The sequence below is a fragment of the Mycteria americana genome, chromosome 5 (genome assembly GCF_035582795.1).
Source record: "Mycteria americana isolate JAX WOST 10 ecotype Jacksonville Zoo and Gardens chromosome 5, USCA_MyAme_1.0, whole genome shotgun sequence".
NCBI lineage: Eukaryota > Metazoa > Chordata > Aves > Ciconiiformes > Ciconiidae > Mycteria > Mycteria americana.
Window position 1 is genome coordinate 16,576,170 of NC_134369.1, and position 27,783 is coordinate 16,603,952.

At 41.3% G+C, this 27,783-nt stretch overlaps 1 protein-coding gene across 6 annotated transcripts in view; it reads left to right on the forward strand.

The window, feature by feature from the left end:
* Positions 1-27,783, forward strand: part of KCNC1 (potassium voltage-gated channel subfamily C member 1) — a 131,666-nt gene that overhangs the window by 89,491 nt on the left and 14,392 nt on the right. Inside the window, exons 2-5 of one of the 6 annotated variants that reach the window (XM_075502267.1) lie at positions 6,176-7,109; positions 9,409-9,410; positions 21,875-21,977; positions 23,992-24,298. In XM_075502267.1, the coding sequence (XP_075358382.1) occupies positions 6,176-7,109; positions 9,409-9,410; positions 21,875-21,977; positions 23,992-24,128 (1,176 nt within the window). In that variant the 3' untranslated portion in view covers positions 24,129-24,298. Of the gene's footprint in view, positions 1-6,175; positions 7,110-9,408; positions 9,411-21,788; positions 21,978-23,991; positions 24,299-24,810; positions 24,876-27,783 lie in introns of those variants that run through there. The other 5 variants (XM_075502266.1, XM_075502264.1, XM_075502265.1 and 2 more) reach the window with 5 other exon arrangements.

Consider the following 27,783-nt stretch of genomic DNA (forward strand, 5'->3'; position numbering starts at 1 on the left):
AATACCCTTATTAAAATATATCTGCTATTAACAGAAATTATGCAGGAGTGTAATTTCTTCTCCCTCCAGAATGAAGACATTTTAATGTAACTTATATTTTAATCAAAATATCCCCTTTTAAAATCTCCTCTCTGCCTTCTCTTATGGGTTCTGCGTTTTGGACAATCTGAAATTTTTCTTTGTTGGTATGAGAGCCAGAAAAAAGCAATGGCAGCAGCATCTCTAGTGAAATAGGAATCATTCACATGTGTCAAAGCAGATAAAAGAGTTTTGATCAGTTCAAACACTTTACCTAGGTATTTTCTTTAATTACAGAAAATTTTAGCTGCCATTATGTAACTCAACAGCACATGACATCACTTCATAAAACCCTCACTCCTTTCCCCCAGCCCGTTCAGATCCTAGGAAGAAGAGAAATTCTGTTGTAAAACGTAAGGAGAAAGAAGATTAAGAACCACTAAATAATACAAGAGCAATCCATTGGTTTGATTAGTGTTCAGGCCATTATTAGTGAAATAAAAAGAGATAGCCTTATTTTCAAAGACATTAGAACACGTGTGAGACCCACAGTCTTCACTAGATTTTACCAGCACTGCTCATCTCTGGACTTGGCAAGCTATTAGGCATGATGGCTGATCTCTGTTGGCCTCCGACAGTGGGCCAGAGAGAGCTGTTTTTTCGACCCCTTTGGCATGAACGGTCTCCTTAGAAAAACATACTCGCTGAATTTGGTGCTACTAGGTTTTGCTTACAGCTTGCTAGATCCTATTATCAGATAATTAACAAAAATATTCAGAAGAAAAAAGAGGTGGGGGTAATATAAATTGGGGATCACAAACATAAATCTATGCCAATTACATGTTACGCATTCATTTGTGGCAAGCTGCTAAATTTCTGCATCCCAAGCAGCTGCAGGTGATAAATCTATCAGAGATGGGTGTCAGTGAACGAATTGTCAGGCCTGATTCTTTGGATCAGCCAAGGGACTAGGGAACTGTAATGGGACCTTTATTAAAAGGCTGCTCTCCATTGTCTTCTCCTTTCAGCCTCTGCAGACTTTTCTTCTTAAACAAAAACCAAGGGCCTTTCAATATTGAAGCATGGAATGACTAAGGAGCATTTTTACTTCCCAAATATAAAATAGGTTTTAAGATTAGCTAGTAATTCAACAGAGGAAAAAAGAATTAAATTGGAGAAGAAATACTAGGATTCTTCCTGTGTCGATACCACTGCTCAGACATGGTTTTATGAAATCTTGAAAGCAGACCCACACTTCCAAAGCTGCAAAGCATTCAAGAACATGCCCGTCCCTGGGAAGGGCTCTTGATGTTGTTAAATACAGACAGAAGGAACGAAACGCTTCACATTCATTTAGCAGGTGCTTTCCTGCTCTGCTGAACTGGGGACTAAAAGTTCTCAACTCCTCTCTGAAGCCAAGGTGTGCATGCACCAGGGCTAACAGCAAGAATCACAGAATCGTATAGGTTGGAAAAGACCTTTAAGATCATTGAGTCCAATTGTAAACCTAACACTACCAAGACCACCACTACACCATGTCCCTAAGCACCTCATCCAAACGTCTTTGAAATACTTCCAGGGATGGCGACTCAACCACTTCACTGGGCAGCCTGTTCCGATGCTCGATAACCCTTTCAGTGAAGAAAAATTTCCTAATATCCAGTCTAAACCTCCCCTGGCGCAACTTGAGGCCATTTCCTCTCATCCTATCACTTGTTACCTGGGAGAAGAGACCGACCCCCACCTCTCTACAACCTCCTTTCAGGTAGTTGTAGAGAGTGATAAGGTCTCCCCTCAGACTCCTTTTCTCCAGGCTAAACAGTCCCAGCTCCCTCAGCCGCTCCTCATAAGACTTCTGCTCCAGACCCTTCACCAGCTTCATTGCCCTTCTCTGTACACGCTCCAGTACCTCTTGTAGTGGGGGGCCCAAAACTGAACACCGTATTCGAGGTGTGGCCTCACCAGTGCCGAGTACAGGGGCAAGATCACTGCCCTAGTCCTGCTGGCCACACTATTTCTGATACAAACCAGGATGCCATTGGCTTTCTTGGCCACCTGGGCACACTGCTGGCTCATATTCAGGCGGCTGTCAACCAACACCCCCAGGTCCTTCTCTGCCAGGCAGCTTTCCAGCCACTCTTCCCCAAGCCTGTAGCGTTGCATGGGGTTGCTGTGCCCCACGTGCAGGACCTTGCACTTAGCCTTGCTGAACCCCATACAATTGGCCCCAGCCCATTGATCCAGCCTGTCCAGATCCCTCTGCAGAGCCTTCCTACCCTCAAGCAGATCAACACTCCCACACAACTTGGTGTCATCTGCAAACTTACTGAGGGTGCACTCCATCCCTTCGTCCAGATCACTGATAAAGATATTAAACAGAACTGGCCCCAACACAGAGCCCTGGGGGACACCGCTTGTGACTGGCCGCCAACTGGAGTAAACTCCATTCACCACCACTCTTTGGGCCCGGCCATCCAGCCAGTTCTTAACCCAGTGAAGAGTACAACCATCCAAGCCATGAGCAGCCAGTTTCTCCAGGAGAATGCTGTGGGAGACAGTGCCAAAGGCTTTACTAAAGTCTAGGTAGACAATGTACACGGCCTTCCCCTCATCCACTAAGCAGGTCACCTTGTCGTAGAAGGAGATCAGGTTGGTCAAGCAGGACCTGCCTTTCCTAAACCCATGCTGGCTGGGCTTGATCCCTTGGTTATCCTCTACATGCCGTGTGATGGCACTCAGGATGATCTGCTCCATCAGCTTCCCCAGTACCAAGGTCAGGCTGACAGGCCTGTAGTTCCCCAGGTTCTCCTTCTGGCCCTTCTTGTGGATGGGTGTCACATTTGCTAATCTCCAGTCAACTGGGACCTCCCCAGTTAGCCAGGACTGCTGGTAAATGATGGAAAGGGGCTTGGTGAGCACTTCTGCCAGTTCCTTCAGTACTCTCAGGTGGATCTCATAGGTGTGATGTTCTCTACTGGTAACACTGCTAGCATGTACCACTACAGAGAACTTAAATGTCCTGTCAGAATTGGTTATTTCTTCCCTTTAATACAGCAAAACATCACTTCTCAAGATACTTGCTATGCAATGTCAGCCTGAAGGTTGTCCTAAGCAGGAAAAACTCACTCAGGAGAGATATTCATATATACCAAGGAGAACTGCACTTTGAGTCAGCATAAAGGAAGGGGTCTTCTTCACAGACCCCTTAAATGGTTTTATTCCCTTCTCTGCTTCTTATCTGTGAGTGCCACCTGACTTAATGAAGTATCAACATTTCCTCCTGCAGCTTGAATTCTCAGGGCTCTATGGCTCTACGGGAAAAATCTGCTCCAGGCTGAAATAGAGCAGACATGCCGAGGCTGCTAGGAACATTTTCCTGAGTTCTTGGTGCAAGATGCTTTTTCATTTTGCTCATACTCAGATGATTGGGGTATTAACCTCTACTTAATTAAGCTCTGAGTGTTAACAATATCATACACAAACTGACTTTGACCACTTAAAAGACTCTTCAACTTATTTTTCCGGAAGACTGTTGATATACTAAAGTCAGTAACATTAAAATGAAAGCATACAGAACCTGTACACATTTATCTAGGATCACAAAGCACATGACAAACACCAGCTGGTATTTTTTTTAACCTGTTTTACAGATGGAGAAACTGTGCATGGATAAATTTCCCTGTTTAACAGGAGAATCTGATAAAAAGATACTTGCAGTCCTGCTTCTCAGTTTCCATAACCTCCAGATTGTTTATCTTCCAGACAATTATTTACATTAGACACTGATTTTAGCACATATCAGCACGTATATTAGATCATCACATAACAATGCTATGATAGCCTGAAGGGGTTTCCATTTAGGGGAAGGTACTGGGGTTTTTTAAAATCTGTGACAATGGCTAGGTTCCGATCTCTTTGGCAAAAAAGTTGGATTTGAAAAGCAAAAGAGCCTGTTTGCTTCTGTATCCTTCCAAGCTTATTTGCTCTTACTGGCCAAACACTGGCACAGGCTACACAGAGAGGCTGTAGGATCTCCAACCTTGGAGATATTCAGACCTGGACCGGACAGGACCCTGAGCAACCTGGTCCAACTCTGAAGCTGTACCAAACGACATCCAGAGGGCCCTTCCAACCTAAACAATTCTGTGATTTTATTCTCTGCCAGTTTCTCTGTATTCTATGAAATGGTTCACCTCAAACTGTGGCAAATCCTTGCTTTTGACTTTGTTTGCTACTACAGAAGGTCAAGCATAATTCTGCACTAGGTCTACCCAGGAAAGCAGACAGGAGGAACTTCTTGATTGCAAGAGAGCTTTGGTAACTTGAAGTATAGGTTATTTTTAACTGGTCTATTCCTTTGGCAGCAATTTCTTTTAGATTATTGCACTGCATTTACTGGCAACAGACAATTAGAAGAAAGTAGTTCTCTTTAACCCCCATTTTGGCTACACTGCTGAAAAAGGGACGTTATGAATAACAGTACACTAAAAGAATATTGGAATAATATTTTCATTACCACAGTTGCTCATACTCTTGAAGACAGTGAAATAATATCTTATGTGATGTCTCTTGTCAAGGTGACACACAGGACAAAGAGTAAGGTAACACATGTAGGGAGTGAAATGGAAAGAGGTATTAGCATTACTATACCACTCCAACACACAAAGACACTTCTTAGATACATGCAAACTGCTTAATTGATTAAAGGAGGATTGAGCAGAGGAACTGTGGTTACAAGAGCTACAAATTTTGGCCTGACTGTACCCCTCAATTATCCTGGAATACAACCAAGAGATCTTCTTTAGGCTGAGGAAAGCCTAAGAAAAGCTGAGAGAGTTGGAGTTGTTGAGCCTGGAGAAGAGAAGGCTGTGGGGAGACCTTATTGTGGCTTTTCAATACTTAAAGGGGGCTTATAAGAAAGATGAGGACAGAATTTTTAGTAGGGCCTGTTGCAGTAGGACAAGGGGTAATGGTTTTAAACTGAAAGAGAGTAGATTCAGACTAGATATACAGAAGAATTTTTTTATGATGAAGGTGGTGAAACACTGGAACATGTTGCCCAGGGAGGTGGTAGATGCCCCATCCCTGGAAACATTCAAGGTCAGGTTGGACTGGGCTCTGAGCAACCTGCTCTAGTTGAAGATGTCCCCTACTCATTGCTGGAGGATTGGACTGGATGACCTTTAAAGGTCCCTTCCAACCCAAACCATTCTATGATTCTATGAAAAGCAGGAACTGAAGCAAAGGGGCAAATACTCCTAAGATAAGCACACATTGACTTTGGGGGCTGCTACCACCTTCACTGTAACTTCATTAACCAAATTGTAGTCCAACAGCCTTAAAAAAGATTCATCTAGTTCTGGTGCAAGTCTTACATTGTAATGAGAATCTCTTCAAGAAAACCTTGTCTGATAAAATCCAATAGATCTGTCTCCTTCTGGATCAGCTGACAGGCTTATCCGAAACCTCTTTCTTCCCCTCCCTGTCCCCCACCCCCAAAAGCTCTAGAGAGGGAACTGAGAACAGAGATGATGTTTACTCTAGGAGAGCTCAGTTTGATATGTGACTGTTCCTCAACCTGTCCCTAGGATTTGGCAAGAGAGCCTGACAGTGCCCAGCAGGACTCTGCTCCTTGCTGTAGAGCCCACCTGAGACTGCCACTAGTATTTACTAGCACCTTACTGAGATCCAAAATACCACAACTGTCACTAAGCTGGGAGCAGGAGGCAGCCACGATACCATTGACACAGTGCTGCGAAAAGGCTCTTGCATGACAATTGTCCTAGAAGGTGTGCTCTATCTTTAAGACCAGGAAGTAACAGAAGACCAAGTTCAGGAAGGCAGAATTTCAGTATGTCCTTAGCCTTAAATCCCACAGAAAGCTCTGAGATTTAAATGCTTGCTTAAATTTACACTCACACTAAAGTGCTATCTGTATAGGAATGGATGTTAGCGTGTACTTACGTACTGCTCTCCCTCCAAGTTTGAATGTTAGGCTGTCTTTGCAGGTGAGACTTGGCATCTTAAGCCCACAGGAAGAAGGCTTGGCATTATCTTTAGTTTTAATACAGCTCTTGTCTCTCCCTGGTGTTTCAGAATCAAAGCGTCTGTACTTATCCTACTGTTTAACATTTCTCTCATATCTTTCTTTCCACAGTATGTGGCATTTGCCTCCCTCTTCTTCATTCTGGTCTCCATCACCACCTTCTGCCTCGAGACCCATGAGAGATTTAACCCCATTGTGAACAAGACAGAAACTGAATTCATCGGGAATGACACCCAGGTGCGGCACTACAGGGAAGCAGAGACTGAAGCCTTTCTCACATACATCGAAGGTGTCTGTGTGGTCTGGTTTACATTTGAGTTCTTGATGAGAGTCACTTTCTGCCCAAACAAGGTGGAATTTATCAAAAACTCTTTGAACATCATTGACTTTGTGGCCATACTGCCTTTCTATCTAGAGGTTGGACTCAGTGGCCTGTCTTCCAAAGCTGCTAAGGATGTCCTGGGCTTCCTCCGTGTAGTCCGTTTCGTGCGAATCCTGCGAATTTTCAAGCTGACCCGCCACTTCGTTGGGTTGCGGGTCTTGGGACACACCCTCCGCGCCAGCACAAATGAATTCTTGCTGCTCATCATATTTTTGGCATTGGGCGTCTTAATCTTTGCCACGATGATCTATTATGCCGAGAGAATAGGTGCTAAACCAAATGACCCTAGTGCCAGTGAACACACACACTTTAAAAATATCCCCATCGGCTTTTGGTGGGCTGTTGTCACCATGACGACCCTGGGCTACGGAGACATGTATCCTCAGACTTGGTCAGGCATGCTGGTGGGGGCCCTCTGTGCTCTCGCTGGCGTGCTGACCATTGCCATGCCTGTCCCTGTCATTGTGAACAATTTCGGAATGTATTACTCCTTAGCTATGGCTAAGCAGAAGCTACCAAAGAAAAAAAAGAAGCATATCCCGAGGCCACCCCAGCTGGGATCCCCCAATTATTGTAAATCTGTCGTAAACTCTCCACACCACAGTACTCAGAGCGACACTTGCCCACTGGCCCAAGAAGAAATTTTAGAAATTAACAGAGCAGGTAGGAAACCTCTTAGAGGAATGTCCATCTGACCGTTAACCTCCATCCCGCGTAGTGATTTAAGATTCAGCCAGACTGCTTTCTTAGAGCAATGGGTAGCACATTTATCCATTCTAGTCCCACCATCACACAGTGAATAATATGTGTGAAGTCTAGGTTGCAGGGACAAATGGTACAGTGGAGGCTGATCAGCAAAACTAAGGATGAGAGCACGCTCTAGGAGCCCAAACTTTGGTCCTGGTTAAGGGCATACAAGTCTCAAGATATTTTGAAGAGCTGTTACATCTAGTGGAAGAATTTTGAGAGTTCTACAGCTATGTTGCTGGACTGTGTAATGTATCTCAGAAGCTCCTGAGAGCTGAATGCTTCATAGGGCAGAGTAGGAGCCAAGTACTCAGCAACTACAGAGTTTTCTGACAAAACAGGGCTGGAATTCGGAACAGCCAGATGCTTTCTCATTTGTTCCCATTTGGGACCTTTCAGCTGTTTTAAATGGCAGATATTGTACATCTCATTACAGAAACTAGGTGCCTAGTAAGTTGAAGGGACAACTATACCATCATGCATATTCATGAGACAATCCCGTCTCTTTCTGATGATTAACTGCAAAGTAGAACAACAGCTCAAATTCTTGACACTAATGCAAAATGACTCACTCCGAGACAAGACTAGATGTAAGGATGTTTATTCCATGGCATGCAAATCAATCTATTCTATAATATTCTACTAGAACTTAGCATTTAGAACTATGAAGAGTTTTGAACCACATTTTCTAAAACATGCTCCTTTTGCAAGTATGGGTTGGTGAGTTACAGCTCTTTCAACCTTCTAGCAGCAAAGGCCAACTGGAAAAGGTCTGACTGGTCATTACTGGCCAGTTTGGCCTAAACAGTGATCGCCTCATAATATGGTATTCTTATTTTTAATTATACTGATTTGTGTTAGCAATAGGTGAAACCAGAGCAAAATTAATCATACTAATTCTACTGGGAGGTGGGAGGGAAATGGAAAAAATACTAGTCACCATGGAATATATTATAATATCCCATGGCTAGTGGTTAATTATGGGAATATCTCAGTTTTATGAGAATCCTCCTATAGCACATAAAGTTACGGGGCTCCAATTTGATTATTTAAACCCCATAATCTACCTCTACCCATGGAATATCACTATTTATTCTATGGAGTAATTTCAAAGTAGGTAACCATGTTGAAAACAAAGCCAACTTCATTTTTGGCAGATGTTCCAGCCAAGTTGCATAGCAGACATTCTTCAGCCTATTCAGAATATCTCCCTGTATTGTATCAGATAGAACAGATTGCCAGTCAAGTGTTTTTAACTGACATCTAGTCAAAAAGAGATGTTTGGAAAGAGCTAGCATATACCTATGATGGTCTTGTGTTATCATTTTTTTACTTTGAAGAAAATTCTAATTTGTTACTCATTGTGAGTGAGGTATTCTCTCGTCATCTCATAGCCATGCATGTTGATGTCATTGTGAGAGGCACAAAGAAAGTGAGACCTTCCTTTGTGTGTGACTTCACCAATGCCAATGCTAATTTTGGAGGGGAAGAGCTGGTGGGAACCTTTCTCTTCTTTTCTATTCTCCTCTTTCTTCTGTTCTTATTTCTGTTCCCTTTTGTGCAACTATGTAAAATCCATTCAGAAGGTAAATAGCTTTCTTTTATTTGTTAAAGGCTATTCCATTGCAACAGGCCAATCACAATTCACGTGACTGATAGACTGTCTCTTTCCTATTGTATCTTTGGCGCATATGCGTATGGTTTTATCATCCATTCCCCTCAGGTTGCAAATGCTTATCACAACTCATGTCCAAGCAGCAAACTTCCTCATAAGTAGATGTCTTCGTGGCATCACGTATCAAGAGGGAAAGAGGGCACAAACAATATTGCGTGTCTCCTACTGTGAGCAATATGCCAACTACCCACTTGTAATGTGCAAGAGATGCCAGACTCTTGAGTACTTTAGCAGTCAGCTACAGAGTGACTTTCCTCTCAGAAATCCCTTGCTTTATAAAGTTCCTTCCATTACCTAACCTGGTCCTCACTGGGAACTAGAGGACTAAGAACTCTACGAGTTCAGTGCAATTCCACACTGGTATCCCGAGAATACGTGTAATTTTGGTTCAATGTGGAACTATTTTGCCACCATCAGTGCTCTAAAATCAGCTGCTACCACAATATCCATGAAGTATTGATAGTAACAGCAACTTATCTATTTCTGCAATAATTAAGAGAGACTATTTTTATATACGTATACTAGCATATATATTTTAAGAAGTAACAAAGCACACTTATACTTCAGCTAACAAAATGGACTCAGTAGCACTGTTGCTGGAGTTCTGTTTCTGATAATTATTATGCACCACTAGCAGCAAAAAATATTGCCTGCATCTCTTAGCTTCCTAACAGGGAAAGATATACGTGTGCAAGAGAAAAGTAAAAAATAATAAGTAAGATCAGAACCGAACTGTTAAAACAAGATCTGCATTGCCTTGGATGTTGAGGTTCACTTATGTAATATGAAGCATTCATAGGCACTGACTTGTTCCGGAAACCATAACCTGCACATTAGTTGAAAACAGAGACCTGCAAGCAGTGAACGTTTCCCATACTGTAAAATATTTGGATTGGTTAACAGCACCGAACTGTAAACAACCAGTTAACATTGTACTAGGAACACAGAATGGGTGCCTAACGTTTCTAAAATAATGCCCGAGTTGTCCAAGATATTTCTTGTAATTTCTAACTGTAAAGCCTCAGTGTGACAGTGTCTAGGCGATATAAGGTCATATGATGTATATCTAATACATTATTCCAAAAAAAAGCCTGTTTAGCTGCTCAGGTGTAAAGGACATCACATGAAGTTATTAGTTCCATACATATCTGTGGTGAAATGATTAAACACTTCACAAAACAGTGGTGACTACGAAATAGTTCCACATATGACTGACTCTCTATAGCCCTCTCATGCCCAGAGTCAGCAGTTCACGGCTGTTCTCGGTCCGTACACACAGGGCCAAGGGGGCTCTACAGAGAGCTCTGCACAGCCATGGCCCAGTGCCTCCTCTCAGGCTAAGGAGCACTTTCCTGGCACGGACATGCAAACAGCAGAACTTTGCCCACAGGCTGCACAGCTGCTGCCAATGATGCTATGGTCATTTGCAGGCAAAGCAAAGACGGTTTGAATTTGAATTCTGGTAGGTTTGAATTAAATTTTTAAATTGTCCCCAGCACTCTCAGCAGCTCAGTCCTGGGCTAATCTACACCTGGTAGGAGGGTATCTTTAAATAACAGCACTTGATTTCAATTTTGTATAAAGAATGTCAGAGTTTGTTTCTACCGTGCCTCCCCTTTCTGCAGCAACCCTTCCTGCTCTCCATCCCGCCCAGTCCTGCCAATGGGTGGCTGGGAAAGCGGCAGAAGGGGAGGAAAGGCACTTCAGATTAGAGGATGGCAGAGCTACTGCTGCAGGCAGGCCTTCACCAGCAGCAGTAAGAAAGTAGAGGTTTCCTCTATACAAAAAAAAAATCTTCTTCGAGGCAGTTTCTGATGCCCATAAATTCTCAAGGTACTGCTTACATAGCGCCTGGAGAAACTAGGCCTGATACAAAAGAGCAGATCTCACGTGACCAATTCGACTAAAAATCCTTGACCCGGGGATATCTCAGACTATAGAGGACTAGGTGTCCCCTCACTTAAAATATACACACCAAGTTCTAGCATCACTGTGTCAAACTATTAACTTTCACAGAATCGTATAGGTTGGAAAAGACCTCTAAGATCATCGAGTCCAACCGTAGATCATCGAGTCCAACCGTAAACTTTGTTATGCTGCAGTGTTTTTTACAGGTCCCATTCAGGATCAGGGCTTCATTTTGCCATTGTTGTATATGTGACAACCACTATATTACAATCAAATACCCAACAGGCTAAGTAGACAGCAAAGAGAAAATGGAAGTAATCTTCAGTATTTTCATTTGACGCGGTACTTAATTTAACTGAGCAAGATCACTTGAAAGGTCTGTGGTAAAGCCACTAGTTGAACGTAACCAAATAAGCATCAGTCAACCATAGTCTGCTGTGCTATAGTGTCTTTTATCTAAAGGCTTCTGAGTATTCCAAACAGTCGGTATCATAACAGAAGCAAAATAGAAAAAAAGAAAAGCAAAATTTGCTTCAAACAGAAGCAAAACAGAAAAAGCAAGTTTCAACCACTTAAACTTAGCTGATTTCTGTCCCAAACCACACACCATCCTATAGGTATAAGTAATTTATCTCAGTACACACAGTGAAATACTTTAAGGTACAAGTTTGTAAGAAAACCTCAAAACAGGCAACACAAATCTTGAAAGCTCTCGGTTTTGTTTTGAAAGTGTTACTCAGCTTTTCAGTCCCTCTCTTCTGGAGCGGTGTGCTTACCTGAAGGATAGGTCGACTGCATGGTTACATCTTAGAGTTGCCACAGGATGAAGTGGCAAATGTCATTTTCCAACACTATAAAATAAATTTAGAATATGATTGGAATTCATAACTTCATTTGATGTCTACAGTACTGTTTGGTGCCACAGAGCAACGGTCTTAAGAATGCATCCATAATACATAAGCATAGGTGATGCGTTATTTTGGGTTTGTTCAGAGATCTACCCCAACTTTTTATTGTTCTCGTATATATATTTAAAACACCAGCACACACAGTGTTTGTGTTGACTTTAATACGGCCAGAATGAGAATGTCTCAACTCTCTGATCCCCTCTGCATGCAGCTTCACTTAAGCTATATTCCAAGGATATCGTATCTTCATACAAATGTACTGTGCAGCCTTTTTCACAGCGTACTGATGGCAAAATTCTCTACTCATTGCTTAGCTGTAAAATATGGAAGAAATATTACTAGAATTCAGGCGCCTAAGAGGAGAGGGAAAATGTCTGTCATTACTAATATGTGTTTAGCTTCAGAAAAACTTCCGTGGTTGTTTTACTTACCTGCCCAAAAAACAATTTTCCATAACCGACTCCTCGACTATCCCTATGTCTGAATAGTTAAAGCAATCCAAGTCTATCACTGACAGAGGGAACTACATAGTTATAGTGGCTCCAGTGTACTCCATGGTCAGATGAACTGGAGCAAGCTGTGACATTAGGAACCTATTATTTCAATGCAATTTCCTGAGAGAGAGCTGATCTCCTTTTAAAGAAATAATATGGAATTACCCATTTCAGCTTTATCATTCATGCTTTCTGAAGGAGCTGCTCTTTTCACAGGGCTTCATTTTTCATCCCTTCTGTCACCATAACCTAAATAACCTGTATTCCTTGTGCAACACACCGGTTCTAACGTCAGAAGTGTGCTGAGCACTGTAACTCTAGTGCCAACGCTCAGTGGGAGCTGGGGACTCTTGGCAGTTCTTGTCACAGGCCCATTATGCTGCCTAACATTTCGCTGTAGTTTGGGAACTTCAGTGGCTTTTATAGATAGCAAAGCATTGTTAAAGCCATGGGTACGTAGTCACTGTGGTGGTCCTTCAATCCACAGGGAAGCAAATTCTCTGATCAAATGCCTTTGAACATTAAAAAAAAAATCTAATCTAATTTTAGTGTCATAAAACCTTTGACCCTCTCGGTAAGATGGACAATAGACAGCAATGTAGCTGCAAAGAGTGTAGGTCTGTTTCAGCTCAAAAGACTTTGATGTTTAAATGTGTTGGACATAAAAAATACTAAAAAGGCAGTGAAAAAGGTAATAGGGAGATGGTTTTACTTTCCTCCCTATACTTAGCCTTCCTAGCCTTTAAAAATCCAAAATTCATCACTCCAAAATAGCAAATGAGGTAATGATCACATCTTAATGTCAGTGAAGATGGAGTCCTCTGGATCTAATGTAGAAATTGTAACAGCTCAAAATAAAAGGAGTAACACTCCTTGTCATCTAACTTCTTGTCATCTAACTTCAGATACATTTGCCTGAGGTTCCCCTTATATTGGAAGAAGGGTCAGGCAGTCTCAGAGAGTAAAATTCACTCATTTATGATCTGAATTGCCCTCTGGAGGTTGCTTTCTCCATAAGTGATCTCAGGTGACTGCAGCTCTAACTTAAGATCCTTAGTGAAGGGCCTACAGTTAGGTGGAAGCAATCTGGATCTGTTCCTTGCCCCATGCGGCATTTCTGCAATCTCCTAGCTGTGGATCAGCAGAGCAAAGCAGAATTTATAACTAATACAATGTAATACTTTGTTGTACAATTATTCATCTGTCATTTCCTGTAGAGATACAACCGGTGGGTGTCACTTGTACTACGGTGCTTATTTACTTCAGAATTCAAGTCAAAAAAAATAACATCCTCTATACCAAGTCATTTGAAAACAAAAAGGAGGAGCTATGAATTCAAGCACAGTGCTTTGGGTTTCCCACTTTTCTCTGGCACTATGTGAGACATTAAAAAAAAAAAAAAAATCTCCCCACACAGCCCCCTGTGGTCTGGCCACAGCCAGGGATGAGTGTGTACAGGGACAGGACTGCACTAAGCTGAAAAACAATTGCAGAATTAAATAATAAATCTTAGGACTTTTCATGCCTTAATAACTTAATGAGCATGAGGCACTTTTAGTGATAGGAAAACATAGATACTAGCACTCCAGCCAAACAAGGCCAACCTGTGCCAGTCCTCCAGCACAAGACAGATGTAAATATGGTAAATCCTCTTTCTCAAGCACGTGCCTGCCACTGCAGCTCCCATGCCATCCAGTGCAGAATGCATTCCTGGGATACGAAAGAGGTACTCTTGGCATCTCTCTCTTCTACTGAGCTGAGTATGACTAGTGTTTGCAGGACAGATACAACAAAAGGCACCTCTGTGCAAGAAGTACAGCTGCTGCAGTAGAACTAGATGGACGGGTTGACTTACCCATTACTACAAAAGGCCAGGGACAAAAGGGTCTAGGGTATGAGGTCCCAGTTCTGTGCCCAGTCCACCTGCTTATATCCCTCTTACTCTGTAGTTGCTGGAAATTTTCTCCAAGCCTTTTGGCTACTTGCTTGTCTGTTTATAAGCACAAAGCTGAAATAACAAGCAATCTACCATTCCTGCTGTCATTGTCCTTTGTATTCATCCATGCTCCATGTCTCAGACACCTTCCATACTGTACAGATCATCATACTGTATTCCTCAGTCAGAGCGGTAATACAAGATTGTAGCATGACTCACCTGACTGCACTTTCCTGCAACGTCTCCCTGACCTGTCAACGGCCCACTGCGCTCTACAGAATATGGTGTTAGTGAGACTCTCAGAAGTCCAGGATGGGTATAAGTGAAACCCCAGAAGTGTCAGGATAAAACTAGAAAGGACCTTCCAGAGCTCTTTGCAATGCAGCACTTCCAGGAGCAACAGTTCTCAGCATTGCATTAAGCACATATCCAATAACATCTGTAGTAGCAAGATGCACTGGACCTACTTAACTAGAGCTCCTGTATTTCCTCTAGCAGTACCAAATAGGTAGGCAGCCAACATACTGTCACCTCACTTCAAGAAGTAGTACCTCTCAAAGGTGATATTCTCTGGGAGTGATGTTACTATGTTGGCCAGTTAGTACTGGGAGAGGCGGTCACCACCGTCACTGGAGTGCCTTTACTGGGGGACACGGCTTCCTGGAGGGACCCAGGTCAACACGGTGGTGAGTAAATGTTGAAGAGGTAGGTTGGGTCGGAAGGATTCTGCGTATTCATGTAGCATACTAAATTCTGCTCTCGTGCCAGTGTAAAGTCCATCAGTGTGATATCTTCTCAGAAGACCTTCGTAGCGACTTTCAAAATATGCAGTAATATAAAAATCAGGAAACTTTAATAAAGATACCTAGAACTAATAAAATTTTTATTTTAACGGCCTTAGAATATTGGGGTAACTAAAACTGAGTTGTTATATAGGAATCTTAATTCTTTTACATGTTCTTCACATTTTCTCTCTCTTTTTCTCTTTCTCTCTTTCACTCTGTTTGTTAACATTTACTTGTTATTACTGTACGTTGCTTGCAACTTGTGTATGTTACAGACTGTCACATTTTATTCTGTGAAGTTTTTCTCCAATTCCCATCAACCTGAGCTCCATGTTGGGCAGCCGAGGAGATTACAATACAGTTCTTTAATGCAAAAGAACAAGGAATGTCACAGACTATAGGTAACTTCACAGAGGTTGTGACACAAAACCTGATGCGAGGTATTAATGCAAAGAGTAAGTACTTGGTATGACAATAGAAATACTTAGTTACATTACCTTCTTTTTTTCAGATAGTCTACATGGGAAAAATTAATTTTCATTACTCTCCAGCAGAAAAAATTCCCATACCTACCAATTTAGGATTTTTTTCACTGCCATTTTGAAAACCAGTGATGCCCATGCTGATGCTTCATTACTCATTTTCAAAGGTTTAAACCCATATTTTCTATGCTGTTCTTCTCCATGCTATACTTCCTTCCATACTCTCCAAGCCATAATTTCGTAATTTCTTCATCCTTTGTCTGTGGTTTAATATATCTTCTCCATAATTCTTTTTCTAATTTAATATAGTTATATCCCTTTCACTCTAAGGACCTGATTTAACAACAACAAAAATGAGCCCCTACCCATGGGATCCACGTTTCTTAATCCTGCATGGGGCTCTGGAGCCCATAAAAATTGATTTCTGTAGCCGAAGATGGTCTGGCACAGAAGCATAATTGTTATTTTGCTGAATCAGGTCCTGAGCAAATTGTTTTGTTTACAATCTCCCCCAATTACCCCCAAATGCTACTTTGAAAGAATGATAAAAAATAGCTGATAGACATTTCTGATAATTTTCTAGAGGGACAGCGTGAAGTTTATTGCTACTAATCTTATTCTTAATTGTCATTAAATTCTGCGTTAACTCAGAAATTGCTATAGCCATGTACTAACTCAAGAAAAGCATATTTTTCTCAGTGTGCAGTTCCTTTACTTCCTGATTTGCTATTATGCTCTGACCCTCCCTTAATCAGTGAAGAAGCACAGCAGAGTTTAGATGGAGTCTAGCATAAAAAAATAAAGTGATTTATACTAATGCAATTGATGAGTGGCCAATGAATATTAATGGACAGCAAACACTATCCAGGCAACTAAAACAGAAACAACTTGCTAACAGGAGTGAAATTTGAATTAAAGAGACTCAAGAGAGTAGGGAATTGAACTGTAAATATTTCCTTTCCATGCAACATCTCAGAGAGAAATTTAGGGATGTAAAGTCAATGGGTATTTTCAGATGCTGAGCAGCTTTTAACCCCTCCACAAATCAGAGTAAATGTCTTTGAATACTTGGATTCATACTCTTAACTTCTTCATAATCGTTTGCTTAGCACAGGAAGTATCAGGCAAAAGCGATGCTACAAAAATAGGATGCAAAAAGGAGTGTAAAATCTTTGCATTTTCTCTAGAATAAAGACAGCTGGGAAATTCTGTCCTCCAGCAGCAACTACAGCAGCCTCACAGCTGCTCTACTTCCCACTTGTAGCTAAGAAAAGCTAGAGCACAGCAGTTCTACACCCTCACCTTCACCATGCCACCTCTGTTCCTGCACCATTCTGTCACTAGCCCAAGAGCCAGGAAAAACCATCATACCAAGAGAGTTTCCTGTTGCCTGTATAGTATGACACAACTAATGTTTGCCACATTAACAGCCCTTTTATATCACCAGAAAAGTGCAAGAAGACTGGAAAACAGAAGAGTAATTAACTCACTCAATGGACAACATACCATTACTTTCTTCAGGGATCCAGTTGGATTAAAGGTCTCTGCTGTGAGGGACCTCATGGAGATCCTTCTTCATTAAGAGACTTCAGGCAGCTACTGTGCATGTTCGGGTTAGCAACAGGGGTTTAAAATGAGCAAATGAAAATGACCCTCAAGCTCTGAATGAGAACCAAAGGACACACTCAATTGGTCAGGACTGGGACTATCCACAGACCGTAATAATGGCAATTCCAGGTTTGGAATCAGGGCTATAAGAGCACAGCAGAGATCTAGACAAGCTGTAGATTAATTTTCAGGTGTACATGGGGTGGTGGTGTGGAACGTAGCTTTAGTCAGACAATGTCTCCCCAGTAGAAAGCTCTTAATCTTTCAAGCAACTTCCTGTCTCAGTTCTGGCCCTGTTTTGCACTCAGCTGCTCCTACCTCCTTCCTGCTTGTGAACCCCTTCCCTTGTAACAGGGCTGCAGAACCTTGAAGTCCTCGAGCCTTTGTGGAATGGCAAATGGCTATTCGGGGAAGTTGTAGGTACTCAAGCTCAGTCCTTGTCTCTTTTACCTTAAACAAGGGTAGACAGGAAGAAGACAGTCTGCGTTCTTCTGGTAGAGATTGCCAGTGACCTAATGTGACCAAAGGAAACAACACTATGTCTCTTAATTGCTGCGTTTCTGATTTAGGGCTGAGAAGACCCCATCTTCTTTAGCACAATGTCAAAGAATCTGGCATGGTTCATGTAGCCAGATATTGACTCATGGGTAAATATGCATGGATACCATGCTACGAATTGTGGAGTTTCTCTCAGCCCTGTTTCAGTCAAAGTGGTTATGACCTACAGAAGTTCCTATAAGGCCTGGAAAAGGTATTGGATTTCCAATCCTGTAAGGACTGAAAATGGTCCACCCTGAGAGTACCTTTCAACTCACCCAGTCACTGGGGTAAGTGACCACTTCACAGCTCTGTAGACACATGGGAGACAAAGGCAGGGGGGGCAGCTACAACCCCAAGAGGAAGCAGTCTGAGTTGGGACCATCCCTGGCCCAGACACAATTTCTGAAGACATCTAAAGTAAGAAGGGTAGACCAGGAACTCGTTTCCTGGTAGCTGTTGGAGAATAGCAGTGTTTGCTTAAGGGAAGAGGACTGGGGTGACTTTCCCAGTGTAGGAACCACTTCTGGAAAAGTGCCACATTTCCAAGCATAGATTGAGGTCAATGAATCAATACAATCATGTCCACTGATACTCTGAACATAAGATGCAGTTCAAATAGCTGGAGATTCAGTGTCAGACTCCAGCTTATAATCAAAACCAGCAGCACTGGTAAAGTCACTATGACAGTGTGCAACCATTTGATATGACAAAAGAGATGAGCCATGCAGCAAGTACACGGGCAGTCTCTACTGTGCTTCTCCACAATAAGCAGAGTATACTAATGCAAAATCCAGCAGTTCTAGGGGTTTTTTTTCCAGAATCCCTCCCCCCCATTTTGAAATTCAGTGTTTGCTTGGAAACACCCGAGGCATTTTAATAGTACTTTTCTGCAAAAGGAGATAAATGAGACAGGAAAAAAAGAAAGTGGAAACCACATAAATGAGGTAGTTGTGAAACAAACTGCTCACCTGGGAGATCTGCTGACTACTTTCTTTAGCCTCTCAGCCAAATCTCTGCAGGAGAATCTTTAAAGCTGGTGCAGTTAACTAGGTATTCACAGATAGGACAATTATGGAGATAAGGTGCCAAGCTGAGAGTCAGAGATTTTGTTGTAAATAACCTCTTGCATAGCAGTGGGCAAGTCACTTCACTGCATGGTAGTTTTACCCATCTGTAAAACAGAGATGGTAACATTGACTTTTCTTCATAAAACAGAACCTGAAAGAACAAAAAATGCTGTACAAGCCTAATTCAGATTCTGCTAGTAGGGATGGAAAGACTCATGTGAATTTAGTAGGCCAGAATCAAGCCTTAGAAATTTTAAGCACCTAGAAGCAGTCATCATTGGTGTAACTAGACTGGTAGTCACCAGACAGTAATGGTTTCAGTAGTTTTGCTTTATTTATCAGGAGTTCCCTCAAACCCAAGGTCAATCTTGGAAAAAGCAAACATGCAAATTAAAACTTGAGAAATCAACCTAAAATAACATAATTTCATTCCATCTTTAGACCTCATTCCTGAAATTGTTCAGCATGTAGATCTGCTAATGAAAACAATGGGAACTTCTAACTGTGGGCTGATGACATCAGTGATGTTGTCTTTATTCCCATAACAGACTAATAGCGTATTAAATATCACGTGATTGCTGAGTCCTACCTTCAGAGAATTAGGTGCTGCAGACAGTGGTTTGGAACACAATTACTCTACTTAACACTTACTTATATACACTAGCAATAGATGCAGTCTTTGTGCTGGTAATTTCTCTGCTTCCTAAATATTCAGCAAAATTGTCATTGTGGATTAGCATTGCTATCCAGAACGTGATCCCTAAAAGCATGGCTCGTGCATGGAATATTCAAGGGACATTAGGAGGACAGTTCAGTGATTTGTCCATGTCTTCAGCTACTCTGTTCTCTTCCTATCGAATAAAAATAAAACAACAAGGTTGTGGATTTTCAACAAGTATAGAGAAAAATTCATTAGTGCTAAGGGACCCCGAGGAGGCTGCAAGAGCAAGTTCCAGCTCACGTTGCTAGGGTCGTATAATGCAATTTAAGAAATTAATTCCAAGAAGGTCAATTTTCTTCTCATTCAAGCACAACAGAGCCTTCAAGCTGCTTCCAAAAGGATCAATGGCTGTTACCAGTGAGCAGCCTGACCCATAACCACTCTGCTCAGAGGTGTTTTGAGCTCCAGAAACGGACCAGTGCCCCCCCCATCACTAATAGTTTAGTTTGCAAACCCAGGCTCAGGTATAGCAGTGGGAGTCTCAGAGATTTCAATGCAGAGCTCTGCTGACAGAGCTGCCTCCCTCATTTCAGGATTAGAGGCATCAGCTTGTAGCAGCAGAGGCTTATGAAGAAGCCCCGTTCTCTGCTCATCCCCATGAGGACAGAAGCTCTCCCCAAACACAGTTAAGTGATTTTTAAATCAACAGCTCAGTACCTGCAATGTCACAGTTACTATGGCAGCCATGCCAGGTTTTTGTGCAAAGAGTGGTATTAAAGAGCAGTGACTATTATGAACAGAAAGGAATTGCAACTCACTGCAATGTTAAAACTTTAGAATCCTATTGAAATTAGTGTCTACAAGTATTAAAATGCACTTATAGCTTTTGCCATTTTTTAAAATGTATTGAGAGACCTAATTATTTCATTGCTCACAAAACAAAACAAAACATTACTACCTCCCTCTTTGGGGAAATAATTGGCTAATTCTGCATGGAGAAGAAAGGAGGCAGAGGTGAGATATGCAGAAACGACTGTTTATGTTGTGACAAACCAGTGACATCTAAATAAAAGGTATAGAATGCAATTACTGGTACATGGATAGATGCATAGTCTATGTCATATACATCTCTGTGTGTGTGTGCGCATGTGTGTGCAAAGAAACAAATATAACTTGAAAAGGCTTTTGCCTACTACTCATCTATGTTGTCCATCTGAAACCAGAGGATCAGAGTCATATCTCCAAACCTTACCTAATGTATTTTTTCTTTTGGGCTTGTTTTATTATTTGGCTTCAAAACCATTGAAAAATAAATGACAGTATCACGTAGCGTTTAGAACAAGGTAGTACAAGAATCTGGAAGAGGCACCGAAATTCAGTCTATCCGTTGAGTTTGTCTTTCCTTAAAGACTTGCAGGACCACCCATTGCCTTACAGTGTCTAGGTAATAAGCATTGTGCAACCGAGGTGTAGGATGCTGCCAATACCACTCAGTTAACATATCTCAGCATTTGTGAAACTTCAGAAAGCACATTTTGACTGTTTTTTCTTCCCTTCAACCAAAACACTCATATTGAGCTGTGCCATATTTCGAGTATATTCTCAATACACTAATTTGCACTTTAAAACCCTAAAATAAATCCTACATTAAAAACTTTAAATTGTTTTATAAATATCAAACAAGTCACACAGAGAAAACATACTATTCTCAGTCTATCCTCATGGGAATGTGTGGAGCAAAATGGGCAAATCCGACAACCTATTTTCATTATTTACCGCCAAGAGTAAATTTTACTCTATCTATTTTCCAAATTCATGGCCTGCTGTAGTGTTTTCTATATGTAGTGTCCTGTGCTGGCATTGCAAATGCTGTATGTGTTTCAGAGGAGAACATCAGAAAATGGATTGCTTTTTTAAAAATCCACGTTCTGCTGTCGTATTTCCATAAGTAATGTACTCTGTGTGTCTAAAACGTGTACAGCCATTCTGCACAACTGATACCAGAAACGCTATAAAACAATCTGGGTAAATTTTGGGGAGGGGAAGAGCAGGAATTTTCCCCTCAGTAATATTGCACACAGGTATAAATCAGCACAAACAGAATATACTCAAATACTAAAACGCAACTCGCAGCCCACTGCCTCTCCAAAGCTCTGAGTGACAGTAGGCTTCATGACAAACAGGTCATTCATGCACCATCCGATGTCATGCAAAACATAATCCGATTTCTAACCGCAGTCTTCTGCTCGCAGGACTAGGAACCAATGCACGCCCGTTTCTGAAACTGCCCCTCTGTGCGGAAGTACAGGTGGCTGCCGTTACACCTAACGTGATCATATTTTGTTTCTCCTCCCACTTAACAGGCTTTATTTTATTTTGGTGCAGTGCATATGAACGCAGTGTCTAGGACAGATGTGCTACCTTTTATAGTGTCGCTATAGAACTCTTTAGCTGTGAACCCTTAATTTGCAGCTGGAACTCTAATAAACAGTGCATAGTGTTTCAATAGCCTTCTGCTTATATGTTTGAAGATTCGAAACTGAATGGTGAGGTGGCCAAGGCGGCGCTGGCAAACGAAGACTGTCCCCACATAGACCAGGCTATTACGCCTGATGAGGGCCTGCCCTTTACCCGCTCTGGCACTCGGGAGAGATATGGACCCTGCTTCCTCTTATCAACCGGGGAATATCCCTGCCCGCCTGATGGAGGAATAAGAAAGGGTATGTAGCTGGGGTCCTGTAACCATGTAGTCAGCAACCGTTTTAAATAAATAAGAGAAAGTCAGCTGTAGCCGTAGCACGCAATAGTGCGCTTGCTGTAGAGATGCACGTTTGGGCTGGAAACCACCACTTGATGTCTGCATTTGGAGTTTCTAACCTATTTCTTTCAGAAAGAAAAGCCTGAGGAGCTGTAACTACCCCATGCAGCTATACTAGGCAGTCGAGTCTTCCACCCCAGCTGGTGCACTAAGCTTTAGTGGAGGATGCTCTACAATGTCCTTAGATTAGCCCATCCTCCAAGGAGAGGCCAATTAACATTTCATAGCAATGAAGGTCCACCACTTGGAAAGCTCACAGATCTTACCAGACTCTGGTAAGATGTGTGAGGAGCATGGACTTGGAGGTGGCAGACAGAAGATAAAACACAAAAGCAAAACATCCTCAAGAAATGTGAAATGATTATTTGGCTACCTTAACAGAGCACTAAAACAAATTATTTGGACATTCATAGCTGTTTAGTTCAACAGAGAAAGAGAAGCATACAAGAACATCTGTTAGCACAGATATCTTACAATTGGAAAATAATCCATCTAAAATCACTTTCCTTTCATAAATAAATCATTACTAGTTAGTTTCTCAGACTTCTGACAGCTACAGATCTCTCAGAAGTACCTGCATTTTAGTTTGGTAATGGTCAGAATAATCTATTTAGGAACAGAAGTCAAATCAAATGGAAAAAAACCTTCCCTTCTTAAAATAGGCTGTTTTGTTTAAATAATTTAACATGAGGAAACCATACAAACCAAAATTAGAGTTACATATACATGCATCAAATTTGATAAGGAATGGGAAAACTGGAAAATAAATCTCTCTCTTCAAATCAGTGTTTATCACTGGTGTACTGTATATAGTATATGATATAGTCACTATTTTAAAACTGCAAAGATTGTATGATGTAACCATACACTGAGTATGGAGTATAGAATTCCCATGTGCCATTATATGATGGGCAATAGTTATAGTAAATGCCAGTTATAGATAGCGTATGTATTTATAAGTTTAAAGCTTATCATCAACAAAGATATAGTTGGACCACAAGACTTTCATATGAAAGTATATCTTCTAAAATTTACCTTTGTAGCAAAGCGTTTTACTTGATTCTGTATTGGATAAGCATTGGCCGCGTTCATTCAGCCTGGGCGAGTCTGGGTGGTTCCAGTGGATCAGGGGAACACTCCAAATGGCACATCCTTTGGGGATGAGGAATGTATGGTTTTCACGATGCACTGCAACCGCCTCTCGTTACTGAATGAAACAGAGGCTGGTTGGCTAAAGAGTAATATATGTCAGCATATTGTTGGCCTGTTTGAAACACGTTGAGAGCATCTTAATTGTTGTTCCAACAGAATTTCATCCATAGTTTGTGCAACTCTCTGTACACTTGCTGAGCTGTTTACGTGCATGTCTGAAAAAGAAGGGGGGGAGGGAGGGAGGGAGGGAAACTGAACGCATGCAATTTTGTTTTCTCTCTCTTTTTTTTTTTTTTTTTTAATGCTGAGAACAAAGGAGTAGTATCTCTATAGCAACACAATAAATTCTATAGATTTTCCTGCCTTTTCCCCCTCCTGCCCCCAAAGATACCAGAAACCTTAATTTTGCCTGAGGTCAAAATGCATGAAGCGGAAGGGAGAGGTACGCATGAGTGTATGACAGAGACATAGAAAATCCCTCCCACTGACTTTTTTTTTTTAGGGTACAACCATGTTGCTGCCTGTAGGATCAATTACATAGCCTGACCATCCTTGAGAAATGACTTTTTTTTTTTCTTAGTATAGATATATTTTTTAAACTTGTTCTGTACTTCAAAGGCCTTCTGAGTCATGTTGCAAGCGATACTACTCTCAGCATGTTCGTGCATGCAGATGCTATTGAACTGGCTACAATGTTGACCTCATTCTTAGTCCATTCTGTCATTGATCCAATGCTGTACTTTGCATTTTTCTTTTAAATGAAGGTTACGAAATGTCACGGAGCCTTAACAGCATAGCTGGCATAAGTGGAAAAGCGATAGGATTATCCTCAGTGTCTGCGCCCTACAGCTCTCCTAGTCCAGTGAGACGTTCTTGGTCTCCCATCCCATCTATTTTGTAGCATGGATCAGTAGCAGAGAATGGTCTAAAAAGCTTTATTTTCAATTAGCCTATGCTATGTTGCATATAATCCAGGTGACTAAGTCTGAAGATGCAATGTCTCACAGTAGCACCTGCTGGGAATGGTGTTACTACCGATGCTAGGTGACAACACTCCTAAATAGCACTCAGATGACGATAGGCAGGCATTTACGTAGTACTGGTGGGCCATACGTGCTGCATGGTATCAGTACATAGGATGAAGGGTAGATGCACCAGATAGTTTCCTTCCTGGTGCATCCTGCTAGTATATGCTTATTTTGGCTAATGGCGGATCTACTGGCTCTGTATGGAATGGGTTAGGCATTTAGTCGATGCTGAAACATGCCAACGATGGAAGATTTTGCTTTTCTCAGGATATTTTTGAGCCATAGGAACCCTGCAGGAGTTTGAGCAAACAAGCACAGTAGGATGAAACTTTGCATGGGTGCCTATTTTAAGCTGAAAGCAATACTCAGACACACTGTAGAGAGGTCTCAGTCTGGCTGACTGCATGGAAAAAAAAATCCTGTTGAAGAAGAATATGGCTGCCTCTGCATGTAGCTATTTCACCTTTTCCTCCTTCCTTTAAAACTAAGATGCCGAGCTTGATGTGAAAAGCGCAGGGAAGAAGCTCAAGTACTGATTGTATTCTTTACATGCAGATCTTTGCAAAGAAAGTCCAGTCATTGCTAAATATATGCCAACAGAGGCAGTCAGAGTGACCTGACAAGGCGAGATGGAGATGGACATTGATGGCTAATAAACATCTGTGTGGAACTGTGCAGGCATAGAAGACCTTCTCATTTGGACAAAGTTAACTCGCTCCATGCAGGTTTTATGGATGGTTCTTCGTGGTTTTGGAGTTGTACTAGAGATGCAGGCTTTTTCTACGGCCAAAATGTAACAAAACTGTAGAAGATTTTTTTTTTTAAATCTATTTTTTTGTTCCATAGCATGAATTGCATGAAGACAAAAATTAAAAAAAAAAAAAAAAAACACGAACAAAAAAAACCAAAAACAAAAAACCAAGAAACACTGCAAATGTATGATTAAGGAGAGAAAAAAGCAAAGTTATATATTTTCTTTCAAAGCTCTTTACTTTTACATTGTTGTAGCCAAAATGTAAAACATTATAAAACTGTACATTTCTTTGCTATGGATCGCTTCTTTTTGTATACAAGATACAGAGTAATGGTTTTAAAAAGTGCAATCAGGCAGTCATCGGTCATATTGACCACGCCTTCACAGTTCATCACACCGACATGGAAATCAAGAACTTTTAATCCAACTAGAAGTGTATAAAAATAAGAAAAACTTTTTCCTGTCTGTTTTTGTTGGCATGCTTGTGACACATGGGACCTTCCTTCGAACCTGACAGTAACAGCTGGTCTAGATTTAATTTTCCAGCTCTGCTTATGTTGTATTTTATTGATGTATAGATCCAACGTAAAGACCCTTCATAAATTGTTCATATTAAGTAATCAGTATGAATTTTAAACGAGAGGTGTTATTTTAAAACTGGGACTTATAGTACAAAATCAGGAAAATACTCAAGTATAAATGGTCTCAAAGTTTAAGAAACAAGACAACAGCATTGTATGCAATTTAGTACTGAGTAAAATGCATGCACAATGTTATGCAAAACAATTCTAGCATGAAATAAATTTTGTATCATGGTTTCAGTGCCTGCTGTATAGTGTAAAGGGGAATCCTTTTCTGAAGCGATCAGGGGTTTCCGAAGACTTGCTTCTAAAATCTTGAATAAATACAGTGTTCTCAACAGAAACGTAGGAGAAAAGCTTGGTATTGCTTTGGTTCTACAATGCTAATTTTGGTTAGTAGATAATAAATGAAGCCTGCAAACACTTGATACAACCAATGTCTGAAGAATTCACACTATTAGTAATTTTACAAGGGAAGATTAAAAAACCCTATAATTATCTAGATATCTTCCTTTTTTCCCTCCCCAACAATAATAAAAGTTTGTCTTTTTAGCTGATTAAATGAATTCAGTTTTTCTTACTTCTCTGGGCCCCGTCCTTCACTTGTTCTTCACTGAGCCACAGCACTCCACCTGATACGAAACTCTGAAAGAAATCCAGGTGTCTGAGTCGCAGTTTATTTGCCACACAAAACATGCAGCAGTAAGAACTGAGAAATGCAACAGGATTAAATTTCGTTTTAGATGCTACAAATGACAACAATGGACTATGTGTCAACAGCATTCTAGTTGCCTGAGCATTTTTGGTAAAGCACTTCTATAAGGAAGGATACACCTTTATCCTCACATGAGGAACTTCAAAGGACCTGGCAACCTTCTAGGCAAGCAACGGCATCTGTGACTGTGGATGAGGATGGAAGTGTAAAGGAATAGTATCCCTATGGCCTGGAGGAAGTAGAGATTAAACCCCCAAAAAACAGAAGAAACACTCATAGCTCTGGTAAGTGCTAAATTATAAACGAAAAACCAACTGCAGCTGGACCTTGTCTTCACAAAACTCTACTCCAAAAGGAAAACCATGGAAGACCTCAAGCTGTGTTTTAGGAATAGAAGAAAGGCTGATAATCTGAATTCATATGTAATTAGAAAACTCCTTTGTAGTCCTTGATGTAGCATTATGTACTTGATTTCTACTTCAGTTGACTATCCTTTCTCCCAAGAACTACTGTTCTCCCACTGTTTCTATGCTGTTATTCTCAGCTGATAAATGGGCAATTTCTTACCTCCAGAGGTAAGATCCAGGTTAACCCAGGATCCAAAAGTTGCTTAATGAACAAGTTTTCCTCTTATAACGTATTAAAAATCCAGAAACAGATTTATCTGCCCCATTTTTTATTTAATACTAACTCAAGGGCCCAGTGTGAAGGCTGCTCACATTCTCCATTACCATAAGGAATACTAACAATTCAGCCCTGTAAATCCCACGTAGGTCTTCCCCTTCCACTGCACTTTGCATATATATGAGCCTTAGCTAACAGGTTGGGTACACATGCCCTAAGGCAATTGTCATTCTGTGCTACTTTTTACATCTACCAGTCCCATTTTCATTTAGGTGCTCCTCTCAGCTGATTCTGATTTGAGGTAACCGTGTCTTTTGGGTGACTTCTATAAACCCTTCAGAAACAGAACAGCGCTTCCCATCTACCACCCTTCAGGAAATGCTCTAAAGCTTAAGGTCCATCTGACCTCCAGAGTTCCCCTTGTACAACAGTGGCAGCTCTGACAACACAGGGAAAGAGGGAGACAACTGGGAAATTTCAGGAGCTGTCACACCAAATCCTGACTCTGAATCCTAAGAGAAATTTACCACATCATCCCAGCTGCTTTACATTTAAGGAGCTTTTGCTGGGGTATTATGCTTGAAACATTAATACCTTCCAGCCTGCCCACTCCCACCACAGGAGGTATATATCTTGACTAAAGCATTAAAACTATACACATGGCTAGATTCTGACCTCAGGCTTGCAATAATGCCACTGACTTCACTTCATGACTTCACTTTTGACTTCACACCATCATAAGTAAGAGCAGAAGCATGTTCTGTAGTTCAGTTACACTCTGCCTGTTTCCTGCTGGAAATGAGCATCCAGGTTTCTTCCTCTGCAAACTCAGCTTTCAGCAATGGACCCCCAGC